General features: G+C 40.3%; 1 protein-coding gene and 1 long non-coding RNA gene across 3 annotated transcripts; both read left to right on the plus strand.

The window, feature by feature from the left end:
• The first annotated feature begins 311 nt into the window (after window positions 1-311).
• On the plus strand, window positions 312-17184 carry actn2b (actinin, alpha 2b). 2 transcript variants are annotated; one of them, XM_068327670.1, is made up of 21 exons: window positions 313-585; window positions 3926-4040; window positions 4168-4287; window positions 4416-4502; window positions 4660-4747; window positions 5089-5167; window positions 7490-7571; window positions 7734-7819; window positions 8015-8107; window positions 8210-8440; window positions 8895-9042; window positions 9406-9556; window positions 11815-11923; window positions 12753-12893; window positions 13120-13302; window positions 13584-13718; window positions 14042-14221; window positions 14561-14707; window positions 15561-15626; window positions 16082-16240; window positions 16431-17184. In XM_068327670.1, exons 1-21 carry the CDS (start codon window positions 454-456, stop codon window positions 16587-16589), a joined length of 2691 nt encoding a protein of 896 aa, XP_068183771.1. In that variant the 5' UTR covers window positions 313-453; the 3' UTR covers window positions 16590-17184. The 2 variants fall into 2 exon arrangements, with proteins under 2 accessions (XP_068183772.1, XP_068183771.1); XM_068327671.1 differs by lacking the exons at window positions 4660-4747; window positions 5089-5167; window positions 7490-7571; ... (12 more) ...; window positions 16082-16240; window positions 16431-17184 and having other exon boundaries at window positions 312-585; window positions 4418-4506.
• LOC137603858 (uncharacterized) lies at window positions 9563-11127 on the plus strand. Its single transcript, XR_011037332.1, has 2 exons — window positions 9563-10074; window positions 10172-11127. It is a non-coding gene; the product is annotated as an uncharacterized lncRNA (long non-coding RNA).
• Window positions 17185-17555: the final 371 nt, after the last annotated feature.

Raw genomic sequence — 17555 nt, forward strand, 5'->3', positions numbered from 1 at the left:
ATAGAGTGATTCTGGTGGGTGTGTTATGTTACAGTGTCGGGGTGACAAGTGAAAAAAAAAAAAATACAGAAGTTTTCCCAGGAAGAAACACTTTATTTATATGTCCCAAGTCCTTTTTGTGTGAGATTTAAACTTTGAGCTTTTTCTTTTTATAATAAAGATTATTTTATTGAAGTCATGCTAATAAACTGTCCCACTGGTTTGTGTGGACGGGTGTGTCTTGTGTGGGATGAGGACATTTCTTTGGGGGGGGAGGAGGGGGAGTTATGAATGCGTCACGTGACCCCAGTCCTAAATACTGCCGCTTGTTCATGTGTCTCAGCCAGGGCCAGACTGACTGTCAGGTCGGGAGGACAAGGGCAAGTGTGAGAGTAACAAGAAGAAAAGAAAGTCAGTGAAGTATCCTCATAGTAAATTACAGAACCTCAGTTGAGAACAGAAAATTCCGGCACGATGCTGACGATGACCCAGGTGGAGACCACGGTGCACTATGATAACGGCTACGAGGATGAGTACATGTTACAGGAGGATGAATGGGACAGGGACATGTTGCTGGACCCTGCTTGGGAACAACAACAAAGGAAAGTAAGTCAAAGAAGAAAAAAAAACTGTTTTAAATGCAAATGAAAAAAATTTCTGGCTATCTTGTTCTGTATTACAATTAAAAAAAACTGCTCTAAATAGAAAAAAAAGTAAAGATAAATGTCTTAGACGTTTAAATGCTTATCCGGCTTTAGACAACTGTTAAAATGGTTAACAGTGTAGTTATATCCAAATAACTTTTACAAAAAAAAAATAAAAATGAAGGCATCAATCCTAAAATAGTCTTCCAGGCAGAGTGCAGTTATCTGATCTGATTAAAGAGGTTGTGCACTGAGATTTTTTTTTTCTAAAACAGTTATCCTAAGATTAACTGAACTCCCTGGGATGTAAAACATTCAAACCGGGACAGTATAATACACCCTCAACTTGAAGAATTTATTCTATTCGTCCAACCTATCAGAAGTTTTGCATTGAAGAGTAGCATCATTTGTATTGTATGTTTAATTATAGCTCCTACTACGGCGAAGGCATGACCTGATTTACCCTTATTTGATTGGTTAGATTTAGGGGAACAAATAAATTTAAGCTAATCAGAGTCAGAGGGGGGCGGGACGTGGCGTTGCCATAGTAGGATTCGTTAACGACTGGTGAGCCCCACTCCTGCAGACGGATGCGGCGCTGGGTACCAGCTAACAATAGCTCTGCCTTCCAGCGGCTCTCCAGACTGCTGCCTCGCCACTGATACGCGCGGAATGCGGGCTGTCAACAGATGCTTTTAACACATGATGACGCTCTTGGGATTAGAATGGACCTCACATCTAATTATAACCTCGGGTCCAAAAGGCATTATAGTAGGGTTAATCCAGTGTCCTTGGGCCGGAATTCTTTTGTTTATAGAAACCATGCAGAGATACTGTACCAGCACACCAGCTTAACTCAATATAGCCTCGGCCTCCCACACTGTCAGTTGGTTTTAGGGCTTTATTGAGTTGGCCTGAGACTTAAACTGCAGCCCTTTTCACAACTGGAGGCCAGCACCCCCCTGCCTATAACCTGTGGTCATCACAGGGATGACATAAGTGTGTATATTTGGTAGCACAAGGCAGCAACACCCGAGTCACATCCTTTGTCCATACACACAAATGTGTTTGCAGTGTTTTTTATTTTTATTTTTTATAACTGATTAGGGAGGTGGTTTGGGTCTGAGAAAGGATATTCAGAACTGATAAATTATGCTTCCATACAGTAACAGCACAGTATATACTTCCATACAGTATAAAGTCTGAAAAGGTCACCCTAAGTCTGAAAAGGCTTTTAGTATGTCTTATACTCCATCTTTAAAGTTGTAGTGAGCAGTTGTGTTGTCCTCAAGACTTTTGTTTGGGGGCATTTTTAACAACTATTCTTAAATCTCCTCTATATCTCACACCAAAGTGTTAATATTTTTAAATCCTGCTAGCAACTTTTACAGCTTTCCTTTAGTGGGATATTCACGTCACAGCCTTTATGTGGACCTTTATTTAGTCTATTACCTGATTCAGACAGGTTTATGGAGGAGATTCCTTAAGCCTTGAGTGCCAATTCAGAGACTGATAGACTTAAGCCAGGTCTGCACTGCTGCTGGATTGCATCAAGTAAAAGTGCAGACGGTTTATAAGTGAGCAGTAAAAGTGCTTGTGTAAGTTGTTTCCTTCTCAGGTATTTTCCATTTTCCTGAACGTAGTGACCCGGTGAGGTCCCAGACACATCAGCCCTCAGTTGTGTGAATATTTTTAGCTCTCATCATCACTGGTCAGTGGTGCTTTTGAGAAAAGCCTGTGTTGGTTTGTGGGTGTGGAGGGGAGGGGGCTTTTGGAAAGTGAGCAGTGGGGTTCTTTGACTGTGTATAAAATTTGGAAGACCAGCAGGTCACGTCTTTTAACAAAGATGGCAGCATTTCAATGTCACTGTAGACTTACTCGGCATGGAGACTGATGACCTTTACCACAAAGCCTGTAGTCTGTAGTATTCTACTTTTGTGCGGACACCCAGATAGGAAGCATGAGTGATCAGTTGGGCATTCACTCACAGTCCCATTGGGGATAAAGATGTATAAGAGTCAGGGTCTGGGAACTTTGTTCTTCATAAAATGTTAGCTTTCCAAATTCAGAATGAAAAAAAAATGTATTCATAAAAAAATGGTTTATTCATAAAAAAACAAAAAAGATTATAAATGATATCTTCCTGCTATTTTCTGACGGAATGATGACTCATATCCCAACTACTACTTTAAAAATAGTTAAATAATTTTTCAAAAAAATGAACTTGAAGCTGAATGTGAAGATTTCGTAAGTAAAGCCATTCTTTACCAGATGTAGTGCGAGCACTATGCTTCTGCCACTGACCAATACGTCTTTACACTATTAATGTTCTTGTAATATATAGCTTGTAATATCTGTTGCTGAACTAATTTATTTAAGCACTTTTGAACAATTACTCTACATTTATTTCAAATTGATAGTCACATATTTGCTTTTTTTAATTTAAAGCATGAGGCATCATCCCTTTATTCCTTCTTCTCTCAATGCTTCCAGTCTCTATCCTTGCCTATCCCTGTAAGCAGGAAGACCGGCATGCATGTGCTGTGATAAAGCTATCTCTGTCCAGCTGTAACCCACACACATTATAAGTGGCAACATGGTGACAGTAAATGACGTGAGGGGAAAACTTGTTCTGTACCCACGTGACATCCTTACCTACATTGACACGGTGAAACATTTTGATGTTTATCCTGGGGGTCTCTTATCATGAAGCCTAGCAGATCGGTCTAAATTTAACACCTATTATCAATCAGAATGTGTTCCCTGGTTGACTCCCGCCTTTCATCCACACAGTCCCGAGCTGATTGAGGGACTTCATAAAAATAGGAGGAGAAAGACAATCATCCTAGCCGACCTGCTATGTTTCAGAGCCTCCCATACAGATTGTTTGTTCTCATGTTTGTTATCTGTAGGAGTACAGGAGGAAAAAGTTGAAATTGGATACGAATGGGTCACTAAAGGTTAATGCTAAAATCTGTCTCTAGTCAAGAGGGTAATGTTAATGTGGTTAAAGTGTTACTCAGAATATTTGTGAAGCTGGTGCCATTGAGGCATTTGCTGGGAGGAATATGTATGGTTATAGTGTATATTATGAAAGCAACATTGATAAAGGAAGGAGATATTAAATCCACTTTTTAAAATTCAGTTTTATTATTAGTAATATTTCTGATTCCAGTAATTATTGTTACATTAACAGAAATTCCCAGGATTTGTAGAAATATATACAATTTTCTTGCGTAAAATAATGTTCTTTTTTAAAATAAATTAAAACCTTACTAATTGATTTGGATCTGTCATATTAGACCTTCACAGCCTGGTGTAACTCCCACCTGAGGAAAGCTGGCACTCAGATTGAAAATATTGAGGAGGACTTCAGGAATGGACTGAAACTGATGCTTCTTCTGGAGGTTATCTCAGGTTAGATCACTAAAAGAGAATGTCTCTTTCACAATATCACCTTTTTGTAGTCCCTTTTAGCAATGGTGTTCATTCAGTGGTTTATTTAGCTCTGAAGGTGATAAAACAATGTGTATTTTTCTTGCAGGGGAGAGATTACCCAAACCAGACAGAGGGAAGATGCGGTTTCACAAGATTGCTAATGTCAACAAGGCGCTGGACTTCATTACAAGCAAAGGAGTGAAACTGGTCTCGATTGGAGCAGAAGGTAGTCTTCTTGTGTTTGTTAATATGTGAGAGTCCATCAGTTGTGCAGCATATCACGAACCTGAGTAATAATCAGATGTATTAGGTGTTGTGTTGCAGAATGATTTTAACAGGTTGTTTGCCTTTCAGAGATTGTAGACGGGAACGTAAAGATGACTCTTGGAATGATCTGGACTATCATCCTCCGCTTTGCCATCCAGGACATTTCTGTGGAAGGTGAAATCTTGAAATGCTCACATAAATGTATCTAGTGTTTTGCAGATAGGATTTTAACAGATGCAGAACATGTGATGCCATGTCCATTTGAAATCATTAGAAGTGGAATCAATCCGTGTTATACGGGACTGTAATTATGTCTTCACTTTCTTCTTAGAAACATCTGCCAAGGAGGGTCTCCTCCTCTGGTGTCAGAGAAAGACCGCCCCCTACAGGAATGTCAATGTCCAAAACTTCCATGTCAGGTAAGTCAAATAATTTACATTTGGGCTCTAGTTTGCTATTTGGTTGTTGTTTATGTCATCTTTGTTATCCTTTGTATTAAAGTGAACGGACGATAAATGTAATCACAGATTCCAAAATCTTTTAAGTAAGAAAATTTATTGCAGTAGTGTATATCACAGTAACATTAAACATTAAGTCCTCCTGAGGGTGACTTTAACAATACGATCTAGACTTGAACATAAGTGCTGCTCTCCCTCTGAAAGGTTAATTGTGGAGCGAGACTTACCCAACTCCACGTGTGAGTCAAGTAAGCGATTATTTAACTGACATGTTGGTTCTCTCTGCTCGTCGGCTGGTGAAGCTGGAAGGATGGCCTGGCCTTCTGCGCCCTGATTCATAGACACAGACCCGACCTCATCGACTACTCTAAGCTCAACAAGGTGTTGTGTGGCTTCAAGTGTAACAACGACATTGTGTTACAGTCCCCAAAAACTAACAGACTGACGTCCACGCAATTAACCTTTCTAGTTATTTATAGTGTGAAGTGATGAACCCCCCCCTACCCCCCCGAGCAGAACCCAGGATATGAATCTTTGGGATACTTTTTATGATGACTTACAGTTTGCTCAGACAAAAGAACTGTGTGGTAGCTTCATGTTTTTACTGATATTTCTCAGTGCAGGGAAGTGTTTGACTCAGAAACATTTTCAAAATATAGTATTTTGACATTAAGTAGTTTATTGGGACTGTTGCTGCTATTGTAACACTTTATCACTGCTAGAAATATGTTAATATAGGACCATTTATCTTTGTGTTGTTTAGACATTTAAATGATTGGAGATGAATTGAGGTGAACATTTCCTGTGGGTAACCAGTGTCTTCTCTGACTAATGGATGTGTGCTAATCAGAAAGTGTTTTTAATCCTAAGTGCATTCATTTACTTCCACCTCATGCTTCATTGTTAAGTGAAGCAGTTAAATTCGCACACCATTTAGTCAAATTAGCACGAAACAGATTGTTGCTTTAGACATGTTGGGGGCGGGGGGGGGGCTGTGCTCAATACAACATTGTTTTAATGATGGGGATGAGGGCTCTGTTTTATGATGCATAAACATAGTTAAAAAACAAAACAATCATATTCAAGTAATACCAGATGGACAAAGATGATTTCATGGCCTAAAAAATCTGGCCAATTTTTTCCCGACACTTCGTTTCTTACAGGGTGCTACTGTACCAGGCTGGTTAGAGAGCGACATTCTAACCTGCTTTGGAAACAGAAGCAGTCACTTTTGAGTACACAAGTCACTGCCCTGACTTGGAGCTGACTCTGAATAGTCACAGAAACATGAGCCTAGTCCACTGAGAGCTCAGGCTTAGCTTTACCTCTGCTATTGTCCAAGCCTTTGCATAGTGTTCCCCAGTTAGATGCTGTAGATCCTCATGAAAGACAGAAATATATTCATGAAATTATTATTGTTTTCTTTAGTGGTCAGTGCTTAAATAGCTTTCCCTGGAAGGCTGGGAGTGATCTTTAAACTTATAAGACAAATTTGTGCCCCGATTGTCCTCTGCCACTCGTCCTTAAGTCAGTTGAGATAGGCTCCAGCAACCCCCGTGACCTGCGAAAACAGAGGAAGTGGATAATAAGATAAATGAATGAATGAACGCTCAAAGAAAATATGAAAAGTGAGGCAGATGTGTGCAAAGTAACAAACATCCTCTCATCGCCACTGCTTTTTTAAAAATCATTCACTCTCTTTGACATATACAGTATATTCACACATCCAGTCACACCTTTTCAGTTCTGCTCATGCTACCAGCAGACAGCTGCATGGTTTACCAGGCAGCTGTTGACTCTGGTTCCAGGTGAGCATGGTAGTTAAGCTTCCAGTTTTACTGGGACAGCTGTGGTCAGGCGTATCCATCCATCCATCCATCCATCCATCCATCCATCCATCCATCTACCCATCCATCCATCCATCCATCCATCCATCCATCCATTCATCCATACATTCATACATCCAGTCATTAATTTACCACCCAATCTGTCCATCTCTCTGTTCCACACTAGATCTGTGTGCAGCTGGTGCTGTCATGTAATTTACCAGCCCCCACCCCTCACCCTCCACCCCACCTCCCCGCCATTGTGGGAGACTGTTACAGATATAGGAACAATGGCAGCGGCATGATAGCATGATCCTTTTACCCCCACCCACTGTACTTACCCACCTCATCGAGTTCCCTATTAACAGGGTTCACATGTTTTTTCTTGTCAGTCACTTGTGTGAAAAGTGCTAATTTGTTTGATGTATTATTTCAAGAAATACTCGATTAACATTGTTGGTCTAATTTGTTTCTATAATCTGTTAGTCGTTTGGTTTATTAGCTGATTCATTCATGGCAAATTGTTATTGTCATCAACCATCTGTTGCTTATAGATTAATGAAGTGAAGATATATCTCTATCGAGTTTCATCTGAAATCCATCACACTGACATGTTGGAAACTCATTTTAATCTAGAGTTACAGTATGTACAAAATGTAATTCATGATCCTGATCTGAAAACTTTATAATGAATGGCCAAGTTTTGAGAATCATCAGAATGAAGCAGCAGCTCTCTCCAATCTAAACTGAAAATGAGTGCATATACAGTAAGTGAACAGGGAGCATGGTGAGTCCACCATAGCAGGGAGGTCAGCGTGGTGGCATTTTAAGTCAGGCATTGCTGCTCACTGATGTCGAATCATATTTCTTTATTTAGGATGATCCTCTGGGGAACTTGAACCTGGCTTTTGACATAGCAGAAAAACACCTGGACATTCCCAAAATGCTAGACGCAGAAGGTAATGTTTTATAGAATACTGTTCATCCGATTTGAGTTTACAGATTAAGGTTTTCTCATAATAAGTACCTAAACAGTACTTGAACAATAACTGAACTGATCAGGTTCTCAACCATTTCTACATTTCTACTGCATTGACTTTTCCTCCCCCTCAATGTCACAGATATCATTAACACTCCTAAGCCTGATGAGAGAGCCATCATGACCTATGTGTCCTGCTTTTATCATGCTTTTGCTGGAGCTGAGCAGGTATGGTGGTCAAATCCTTTCTTTTAAAATGAGTATTTTTAGACTGATTAGATATCCTTTGTGTACGTATGTATTTTAAGAGTTAGCTGCATACATGTATTATTGGTTGATTTTATCATTAACATAATATCTGTAATTAGGTGCATGGCCACTGTGTTACTTTTCTTACAATATCTCTGTCTTGTCATGCTGCAGGCAGAGACAGCTGCCAACAGGATTTGTAAGGTCCTTGGTGTTAACCAGGAGAATGAGAAAATGATGGAAGAGTATGAAAGACTGGCCAGTGAGGTGAGACATGCCTTTAACCTAAGGATTCACAGTCTTCCTTGACTCTCTGCTCCCTAACTCTAAGAGATTCACTTATTCCCATGTTGTCCTTGTGTTTCCCAGCTGCTGGAGTGGATCCGCCGCACCACTCCATGGCTTGAGAACCGGACTGCAGAGAAGACCATAGCGCTAATGCAGAGGAAGCTGGAGGACTTCAGGGACTACAGACGCCAGCACAAGCCCCCGAAAGTGCAGGAGAAGTGCCAGCTGGAAATTAATTTCAACACCTTGCAGACCAAGTTGCGCATCAGCAATCGCCCTGCCTTCATGCCCTCTGAGGGGAAGATGGTATCTGTAAGTCATGACTCCACATTCCTTCCTCTGCTCATGATTAAGCAGCCAAAGGAGTATTAAAGGATCGAAAGTTCTGACAGTCTACTGACAGAGGGTAATTATTTAGCTTTCAGAGGGTCATTTGTTAGATTTCTATTCATTACTTCTTAAACCTGCAGCGAGGCAATTCTGTCTCCTCTGTCAGGTTGTGAGAGAAATTACACCGGTCAATATTTCGTATGCTGTTGGAATATGACACTCCTTTTTTACATTAACTACTCTGTATCTCTTGCAAATCAGCACAGTCATGAAATCAGGCAAATCAGTTTGCCACCGAATTAAAATCTCTGTATACTGTGAAATGTAGATAGATTTATATAGCAAGGAATGCTTGAACATGACATGAGTATACATGACAAAAAGTTCTGCAGGGCAGGTTTCAGTGATATACTTTGAACTACCATTGTTCAATCAGGACATAGCCAGTGCCTGGCAGGGCCTGGAGCAGGCAGAGAAAGGCTACGAGGAGTGGCTCCTCACAGAGATCCGTAGGCTCGAGAGGCTGGACCACCTGGCTGAGAAGTTTCGCCAAAAAGCCACTAATCATGAGACCTGGGCTAGTGGTGAGTTTTAGTTTTGTATTTTAAGCTTTATTAATGCATCTTTCACAGCTGCAGTTTAGTTTTAGGAATGCCTTTGTATACATCTTGACCTGTTATCTGCTTATCGATAAATGTTTGTATTCCAACTACTTCTTTACCTGCTTTTTTAACGTTAGACCATAACGTTGGGATTTTATGGGGTTTTTTTTACAATTGAGATTCTCTTGAAGGCTTTGAAGGTAGTCTGCAGTGAGCTGTATCAGGTCTTTTTATTTTTTTCATTGTTGAACGCATGAGTCATCTTTCAGATCAAACCAGCCCATCATCTTGTCGCTTATCTGTCTTACCACCCCCATTTCCTGTTTTATTGTTTGTGACATTCAGGTAAAGAACTGATCCTGTCACGGAAGGATTATGAAACAAGCACCCTAACAGAAGTCAGAGCACTGCTTCGAAAACACGAGGCCTTCGAAAGTGACTTGGCCGCCCACCAGGACAGAGTTGAGCAAATTGCTGCTATTGCACAGGAACTGAAGTACGCATTCCCTTTGGAAGTCATTTGTAATCATATGTCATGGAGGCCCCGGAGTATATTGTCACTCCAGCCAAATACAACATTGCAATCAAGAGATGCAATTTTGTTTTCTGTTTCTCTCTTGTATGACCTACAGGGGTGATTGCCTGGATAGATTACAGATGACAAGTACTAATAGCTGAGTGGTGCTAAGAACATTTGTTCTGTTTGTTCATATTTGAGGCGGCATAAGAACATGGGAGACAAATAGTGTAGAGTATACATTTTGAAGAAATTCATTCTCTTGCTTCGGCTTATACTGTCACCTTATAATTTGTCCACTTCACTGTATCTGTGGGTGTATGGTGGTTACAGGTGACTTTTCAATGAACAGTTCAGGGTGTACACCTTACCACCATTGCTTTGTCTGTCTGGGAATGGTCACTGTAAATTTCCCGTTTTATATTTAACCGGTGCTCATTGAGCAGAAGATGACATTTCAGCTGTCAAAGAGAATGGCCATGTGGCTTCGTGCAAAGGTATGTCCCGTTTGAATCATCATGTTTGAGTGTTCGTTTAGTATAAATGATTTTTTGTGCTCCAATTTTCAGATACTCTGTTTTTTTTCCCTTACAGTCATTTTCTCATCATTGCACCGTTAAGAGGGAATGTCCTTCGCATTTCTGCTAAAAATGGTACAGCTGTTGCTACACCGAGACAAGTGTCATACTCATCACTTTCACACATCTTCCAACATCCTGATCCATTCAGTTGTACCCCTCCTCCAGGCTGGAGGCTGCATGATCCTAATGAGGCCAGTGTGACAAACATGGAGGCGTTTCCTGGTTCAGACACTTCATTCCAAAGTGCTGCTTCTCAGTTTTCCAGCATGAGTCACCCTGCTGCCTCTCTCCTGTATGAACCGGTGATAGTTAATTCCAATCCTCAAACCGTACTCCAGGTAATCCTGTAGAAGAGTCTGACTCCTTACACTGACTGAAGAGCATCTCAGACCTCGCTTGCCACTGACTTTCCCTCTTTTCAAGAAGGTGATTTTGAGTACAACAAAAGATCTTTCAATGTGGTAATTCCTTCAAGTGGAAGTTTTATACCACCACCGCTGGCTCCACATCCAGGACCTGACCTTTAAGCTGGAAAGCTAAGTTTATAGACAATCATCTATGAGTGGGGAAATGAAGACAGGGAAACAGCAGAACAAGATTTCAGAACCCTGGCCCTCTGTGTCTCCTGTTCAGAGGGACCTTAGAAGTTGCTAGCCTGTCCCAACTTTGAAGGCCCTGAAGGTCTTGGCTGTTTCACAAGTAGTGCGACAACTCGAACCCAACAAGTACTTCCTCTTCTTGGCTGATCATCTTCCTCTTGGCACAGTCTTGTACCCCCAGTGAGAACATGACAATGACAGAGACCACTGTGGTGAAGTCCTGCTCTTATGTGGTTTAACATCCAACCATCATCAATCAGATCCAGGAAGTTCCCAGCAGCCCCATTAATACATCAATTCTGGAAACTGATTTGTGTTTGTTATCAAGTTGTTTGCTATGAAATCAAAATAAAATTCTACATGAACACCATGTTTGTAGTTTCTATTTTCCCGGGAGTTGCCCAGTTTTGGCCATCATAAATTTTACTAGACAAAAACAAGTTTAGAGGACATAATTTCAGGCCCTGTATAAATCATTCATAGCAGATTCTCCACAGTGCATGTCCAACATATTGAAGAATCTTGGACCAAGTTCTGCAACTGAAGTGTATTCTTGGAAAATAATCCAAACACATCCTGTGAAGAGATGTCCAGACTTTCATAATGATGAAGCCTTTCAGCCTGGATGGGCTTTGTCCTCATAGGAACTCTGTTTGCCTTTTAAAGTCGAAAGAATTTATGGTTGATAACGCTAACGGATGTAAATTCTTTAGCTCAAACAAAAAGTCTAATATGTTTTTGCTCAATTTTATCTTCCTTGAATACCAAAATATTCAAATAGCCAGCTAAAAACTGTCTTTATCAGACCTCTTTTTAAACAGATTTAATTATTGTGCATTCGGTGTTTGCCTGAAAGCCTTTGAGGCTTTTCACTCTTGAGTTGGAGTTAGCATTTCATTTCATACTTGAGTTTTATCTGTTTTCTGTGTTATTCGACAACAGTAGATTGTCTTTGCACTCAATTGCCATCCAGTGGCCTTTTTTGTTACCAAAATGCTTGAAATGCTTCAGAGCTCCTTTCCACCTCCCTAACGCATTGTGTGATTTGTTTTTCCAGTGAGCTGGATTACCATGATGTGGCTGCTGTGAACCTACGCTGCCAGAGCATCTGTGACTTGTGGGATAAGCTGGGAACCCTGACTCAGAAGAGAAGAGAGGCACTGGAGGTGAGGGCAATTTGAGGACAGTCACATGGATACTATTGCGATGAATATAAATATAAATACATTTTTAGACGAAGCATTATTTCTTAAGTGCTTTCTTACCAGAGTGGTTCCTAAAACTCCAGGATTATTTTTTCCCCCCAACATTATAAAACAAATTTTTAAGTCCCCCCACAAGAGTGTGCTAATGTTCCACATAGATTACAGCTGATGCAGAATGAAGTTGCATCCAAGGCTAACTTAATCAAAATGTCACTATAAGTATGTGTAGCAGCCAGTCAATGTCATTTGAACAGTAGAGACAAAACTGATTGATGTTCAGAGATAATCGGATCCCCACTAAAAATCCCTGACCCCGATAGGAGGGTAATATGGGAGGGCGGAGGGGGATAAAAGAGACATAGATGGAGGAGCCCATGAAGTGACTGGCTAAAAGCCCATTCACCACTTCCTCTGATCCATGCTGGCCATTCCAGACCTGCAAATGTGTGAGGGCCAGGGAAGAGGGCCAAGGATTAAGTCTGAATGACAGGGACAGAGGTCTGCTTTTTGTCCATCTTCCATTCCCCAATGTCCATGTCTAATGGGAGGGCCAACATCAGGGGAAGCCAAGCCAGAGTTGGGGGTTAACAAGGCCATTCCATTGTTATATACCCTGGGATTAGTCATCATAACAGGTGAGGGGACGTTTGTTTTGAGGTTTGTATGCAAGATATGAAAGTGATGGCTCCATACTCAGAGTGAAGTCTAAACCTGAGTAGCAGATTAAATGTATTTGTTGTTTCCAGGATTTAAAAACATACGACAGATATGTGTTCTGTAATCCTCTCAGCGTGCCGAAAAGCTCCTTGAGACTATCGATCAGTTGTTTTTGGAATTTGCCAAGAGGTCCGCTCCTTTCAATAACTGGATGGAAGGAGCCATGGAGGATCTGCAGGACATGTTCATAGTGCACACTACCGACGAGGTCCAGGTAAGCATACCACTCTCATAATATTGATAGCATTGAGATACTAGTTTCATTTCACAGTGCTGATACTGTGAGAATGTCCATAAGATTAAACGGCTCACAATTTTATGTTACACAGTGACTAATGTCACCGGCTCTGTCATACTGGAAAGAAAAACACATAATGCTTTAAGTCTTGTCATAATTGAAATTTTAATCAAATTTTATAACTTCCTTTTTCCCATTCCAGAGTCTCATAGCAGCTCATGAGCAGTTCAAAGCTACTCTACCCGAGGCAGATGCAGAGAGACAGGCCATCCTGGGAATCCACAATGAGGTGCAGAAAATTTCCCAGAGCTATGGGATCAAGGCCAGCATTATCAACCCCTACAGCACTGTTACAATCGAGGAACTCCTCACCAAGTGGGAAAAGGTAGCTACAGCTTTAAGTTTCACTTACAGCATATATTGAGGGACAAAGTCGTGATTGAGGCTGTCCAACATTAATTATGAGATAGGAAATAGGAGTGCAGTATCTGCATCCTGGTAGGGATTAAGTGAAGAAGTGCTGCTTTAATGTTTTATCACAAAGTTGAGGCATCCATAAAGTATGTGAAGTATAATACCAGAATATCAATGTTTAATGCTAATGGAACTTTTAAAGAGAAGCCATCCTCTCACATTTACAAATAAGCCCTCTTGTGTGTTTTCTAGGTAAAGAAGCTGGTTCCTCAAAGAGACAGTGCTCTGCAGGAAGAGATGGCACGGCAGCATGCCCACGAAAGGCTGAGAAGGCAGTTCGCTGCCCAGGCTAATCTCATTGGACCCTGGATACAGGCCAGGATGGAGGTTAGACATGCAGGCTTCATAAGTAATGTGACAGTTAGCTTCATCTAATCAAATAAAGACCTGAAAGGGACGATAATTGTATTCCAGTATATTGTACATAAAGGAGGTACGATAATGTGCCTTTCCAGAAAATAACAATGACTGAATGATGCTAAATATTATTATCGAGCACACACATTTTTTTTCATCACGCTGTGTCCTCAAAAAAGTTATTCGTAGCCACAGGTCAACAACACCCTGGAGGATCAAGTCTGAGCTTCAGACTTGTATCATGTACATTGGTTTTTTTTAAAAAAACCTTGTTGCTTGTGTTATCCTAACAGGAAATTGGGAACTGCTCCCTGGAAATTAGAGGTGCCCTGGAGGACCAGATGACCCAGCTGAAACAATTTGAGCATGTCATTGTTGCTTACAAGCCTAACATTGACAAGTTGGAAGGAGACCACCAGCTGATCCAAGAGTCTCTAGTGTTTGATAACAAACACACCAACTACACTATGGAGGTATAGAGCAGAGGCAAACTGTTATGCAGCTAGGAAACAAATCCTGTTTGTAAAATGTTTACAGACACAAACATACATTCTTATAAAATATACACATTGTACTTGTCTGTGAATACATTATAAGAAATAGCTGCCAGAGATGGAGAAAATTAATTTCATATTTCCAGATCTTAGATCTTAAATCTTGACACATATAATTTACACTGCACAGACATGTGCAAATGTATAAAATCACAAATTTATATTTAGCTATCCAGTCATTAAACATTCCATATTTAATACTGCTCAAGGTTCAGGCTTCCCCTTGCTGATGAGTTTTCTTTGTCACCACATCAACAGCACATCCGTGTGGGATGGGAGCTTCTCCTCACAACCATCGCCCGAACCATCAATGAGATTGAAACCCAGATTCTTACCAGGGATGCTAAAGGCATCAGCCAGCAGCAGATGAATGAGTTCAGATCTTCTTTCAACCACTTTGATAGGGTAAAGTAAAAATACTTCAACCAAATACCTTCCCAAGGCATGTGTTTGGTGCAGAAAATGCTGAATTTTTACCGAACCCATGAGTATCATTTAACTGCTGACTCAATATTGGACCCAAGTTATTCCTGGTCTAAAGGGTTCAAAAAATGTTCTTTTGAAAGTCCCAGATTTCCAAAAATACTGCATTCTAAAGATTATCTGCTAACTTTGCTGAAGTTGACCACATTTTATGCCTCACAATCTTTGATGTAACTGCAAGTCTGCTGTGTCATTTAATTCAAGCTCTAACTGTAGGAGCGGCACAGACTTGATGATGCCAGAGTAACAGCATGGATAATACATCTAACGCATACAAACTACAAAGTGTCAAAATAATGCTGTGTCTCTCAGAAGAATGTTTTGTGCCAACGTTTATGGCTTCCACGTGCAGAGTTGTAGGCTGTGAACACAAGTATGTGTGAAGCTCTCAATCCTCCTTTTATCATAAAATCTTCAGCATCCTTCACGTCAGCAGAAAACCATATTCTCCGACTGGCAAAAAAATCATATGATTAGATGCAGATGAAGAAAAAAATCTCCTTGGAGTTATCTGTTTTATCTTAGAGGAAAACAAGTGTCAGATTTTTTGAAAGTATAAAAAAAATGCTGCATCTTGCATGCATCTTTTAGGAGTTATTCTTGCAATATGTCATGTTAAAAGTCATTTTGATAATTTTACAATTATGATTGTGTCATACATGATAAGTTCAGATCAGATATTATTATGCTTCATTTTTCATTCTGTAATCTTCCATAACTCTGCTTCCTTCTGTATTTTCTGTATGTGAACTTGACATTTGTTTTTGAAATGTAGAAGAAGAATGGAGCAATGGAAACAGATGACTTCAGAGCCTGCCTCATCTCCATGGGTTACGACTTGGTATGGAACTTCAAATGTTTGACCTCATCGGTGTCATATCTTTTGTGAATATAGGCTTGTTATGAATTTGACTCTGGCAACACATTGCTGAAAGGTCAATCACTGAGATGTGGAATGACCTGAAAATCATTGACCGGTTGAACACGTTATGGGTGACAGACGATGGTATCATGATGATGTATGTATGATAGGAGCATCTTGAAAGGCTCTGACATTGACAAACAATGAAGGGCTGAGATTCACCAGCTGACTGTATAAAGGGTGTTAATATGTGTCCTCAACAATCTGCTAAAGCTTTTCCACATGATTGAACTTCTGTTTTTGTTTTTCATTCAAGGTCTCAGCCTTCTTTTAGTTATAGTTGTATCTGTTTTTCTCACAATTTTTTCAATTTCTTGCATGTACTTTATTTTACTTTACAAACCTTTACTGTTATCCACCCACGCCTTTCTCAGGGAGAAGTGGAGTTTGCCCGTATTATGATGCTGGTAGACCCCAATGGTACTGGAATAGTCTCTTTCCAATCCTTCATTGACTTCATGACCAGAGAGACGGCTGACACAGACACTGCTGAGCAGGTTGTGGCCTCCTTCCGTATCCTGGCAGCCGACAAGGTTCGTGTTTGTGTGTGTGTGGGTTGATGTGATTTACTGGAATAGGCACAGATATTCTTAGCCAACACTAACCTACTCTGTTTCCAAGTATTTGCCATGGCCTGTTGATTTGTGGTCTACAGTTTTGATCATGAGCTTAAAATGGAAAAGAAGAGCATGTCTAAAGCACATTTTCTGTCCATCATCACAGCCGTACATACTGGTAGAGGAGCTGAGGAGAGAACTCCCCCCAGAACAAGCAGAGTATTGCATCACGAGAATGCCATCTTACAAGGTCCATGGCGCACCACCAGGGGCTCTGGACTACACTGCCTTCTCTACTGCCCTCTATGGAGAGAGCGACCTTTAACTGACAAGAAGACCATTTATCTACTTACTGTTTACCCAACAGCACCCCATAACTTCTGATGATTTAAGAGATTCTATAAAAAAAAAGTTGAATGAAATATGTCGAATGAAATGTGTTTGTGACCATATCAGGTTTTTGCTTTTCTGAAGCATTTAGAAACAATGCACATTTTATCTTTTGTGTAGAAGTATTTGTGTAGAAAATAGGTTTCTGTGATGAAGGTAAAGTTGGAAGAGAAACTCTAACCATTAAAAATTCAGATCACTTCATACGACAACTGCATTATGGTGTTTCCATTCTTTATCTGATGAAGAAGTTAGATATGAACATTTTTTCATCCAGCAGTGTTATGCTTTGTTTTCATATTTCCTCCCAGTGCCTTTGTCTTGGGAATACAGCCTCCTGAGAAGATATTTGGAGATGTCTGAAATGAGTTATGGTTTGCAAAAGCAAGTTTAAACCTATGCCTTTCAACAATAAACAGTGTGCAGTAAACTATGCAGAAAATGGGTTCCCAAAAGGCTGTAAATATACAATGCCAACGGTGGAAAAGGAGGTGAAGCTGTATGAATGCTATAATAAATGTTTGCAATTGCTCTGTCGTTAAAAGGAAGAGAGCATGGAAGACTGAATTTAAGGTAGCATTCATGATTAATGAGTTCAGACATTTTCTCATGCAGTAAAAACACTGCTCTCCTTAAAGTTACTTTAAAATAAATACAGTCATAATATGTGATCAAATGGAACACGAGTCAATTTCTTTTTAATACTGACTTTGAAAAAGAAATCATACAAAAATAAAATTATCCTTGGTGGTAGCAACATAGGAAGCCTGAACTTGTTCCATAAGGGAGGCATGAGGTACAGCTGATCTAAATTGCAGCTTTTAACATTCTACTTGTCTGAAAGTTATCATGTTGCATTTAGGACTTTCCTCAACTGTTTCCAGAGACATGAGGGCACCCT

The sequence above is a fragment of the Antennarius striatus genome, chromosome 11 (assembly GCF_040054535.1).
Source record: "Antennarius striatus isolate MH-2024 chromosome 11, ASM4005453v1, whole genome shotgun sequence".
Lineage (NCBI taxonomy): Eukaryota > Metazoa > Chordata > Actinopteri > Lophiiformes > Antennariidae > Antennarius > Antennarius striatus.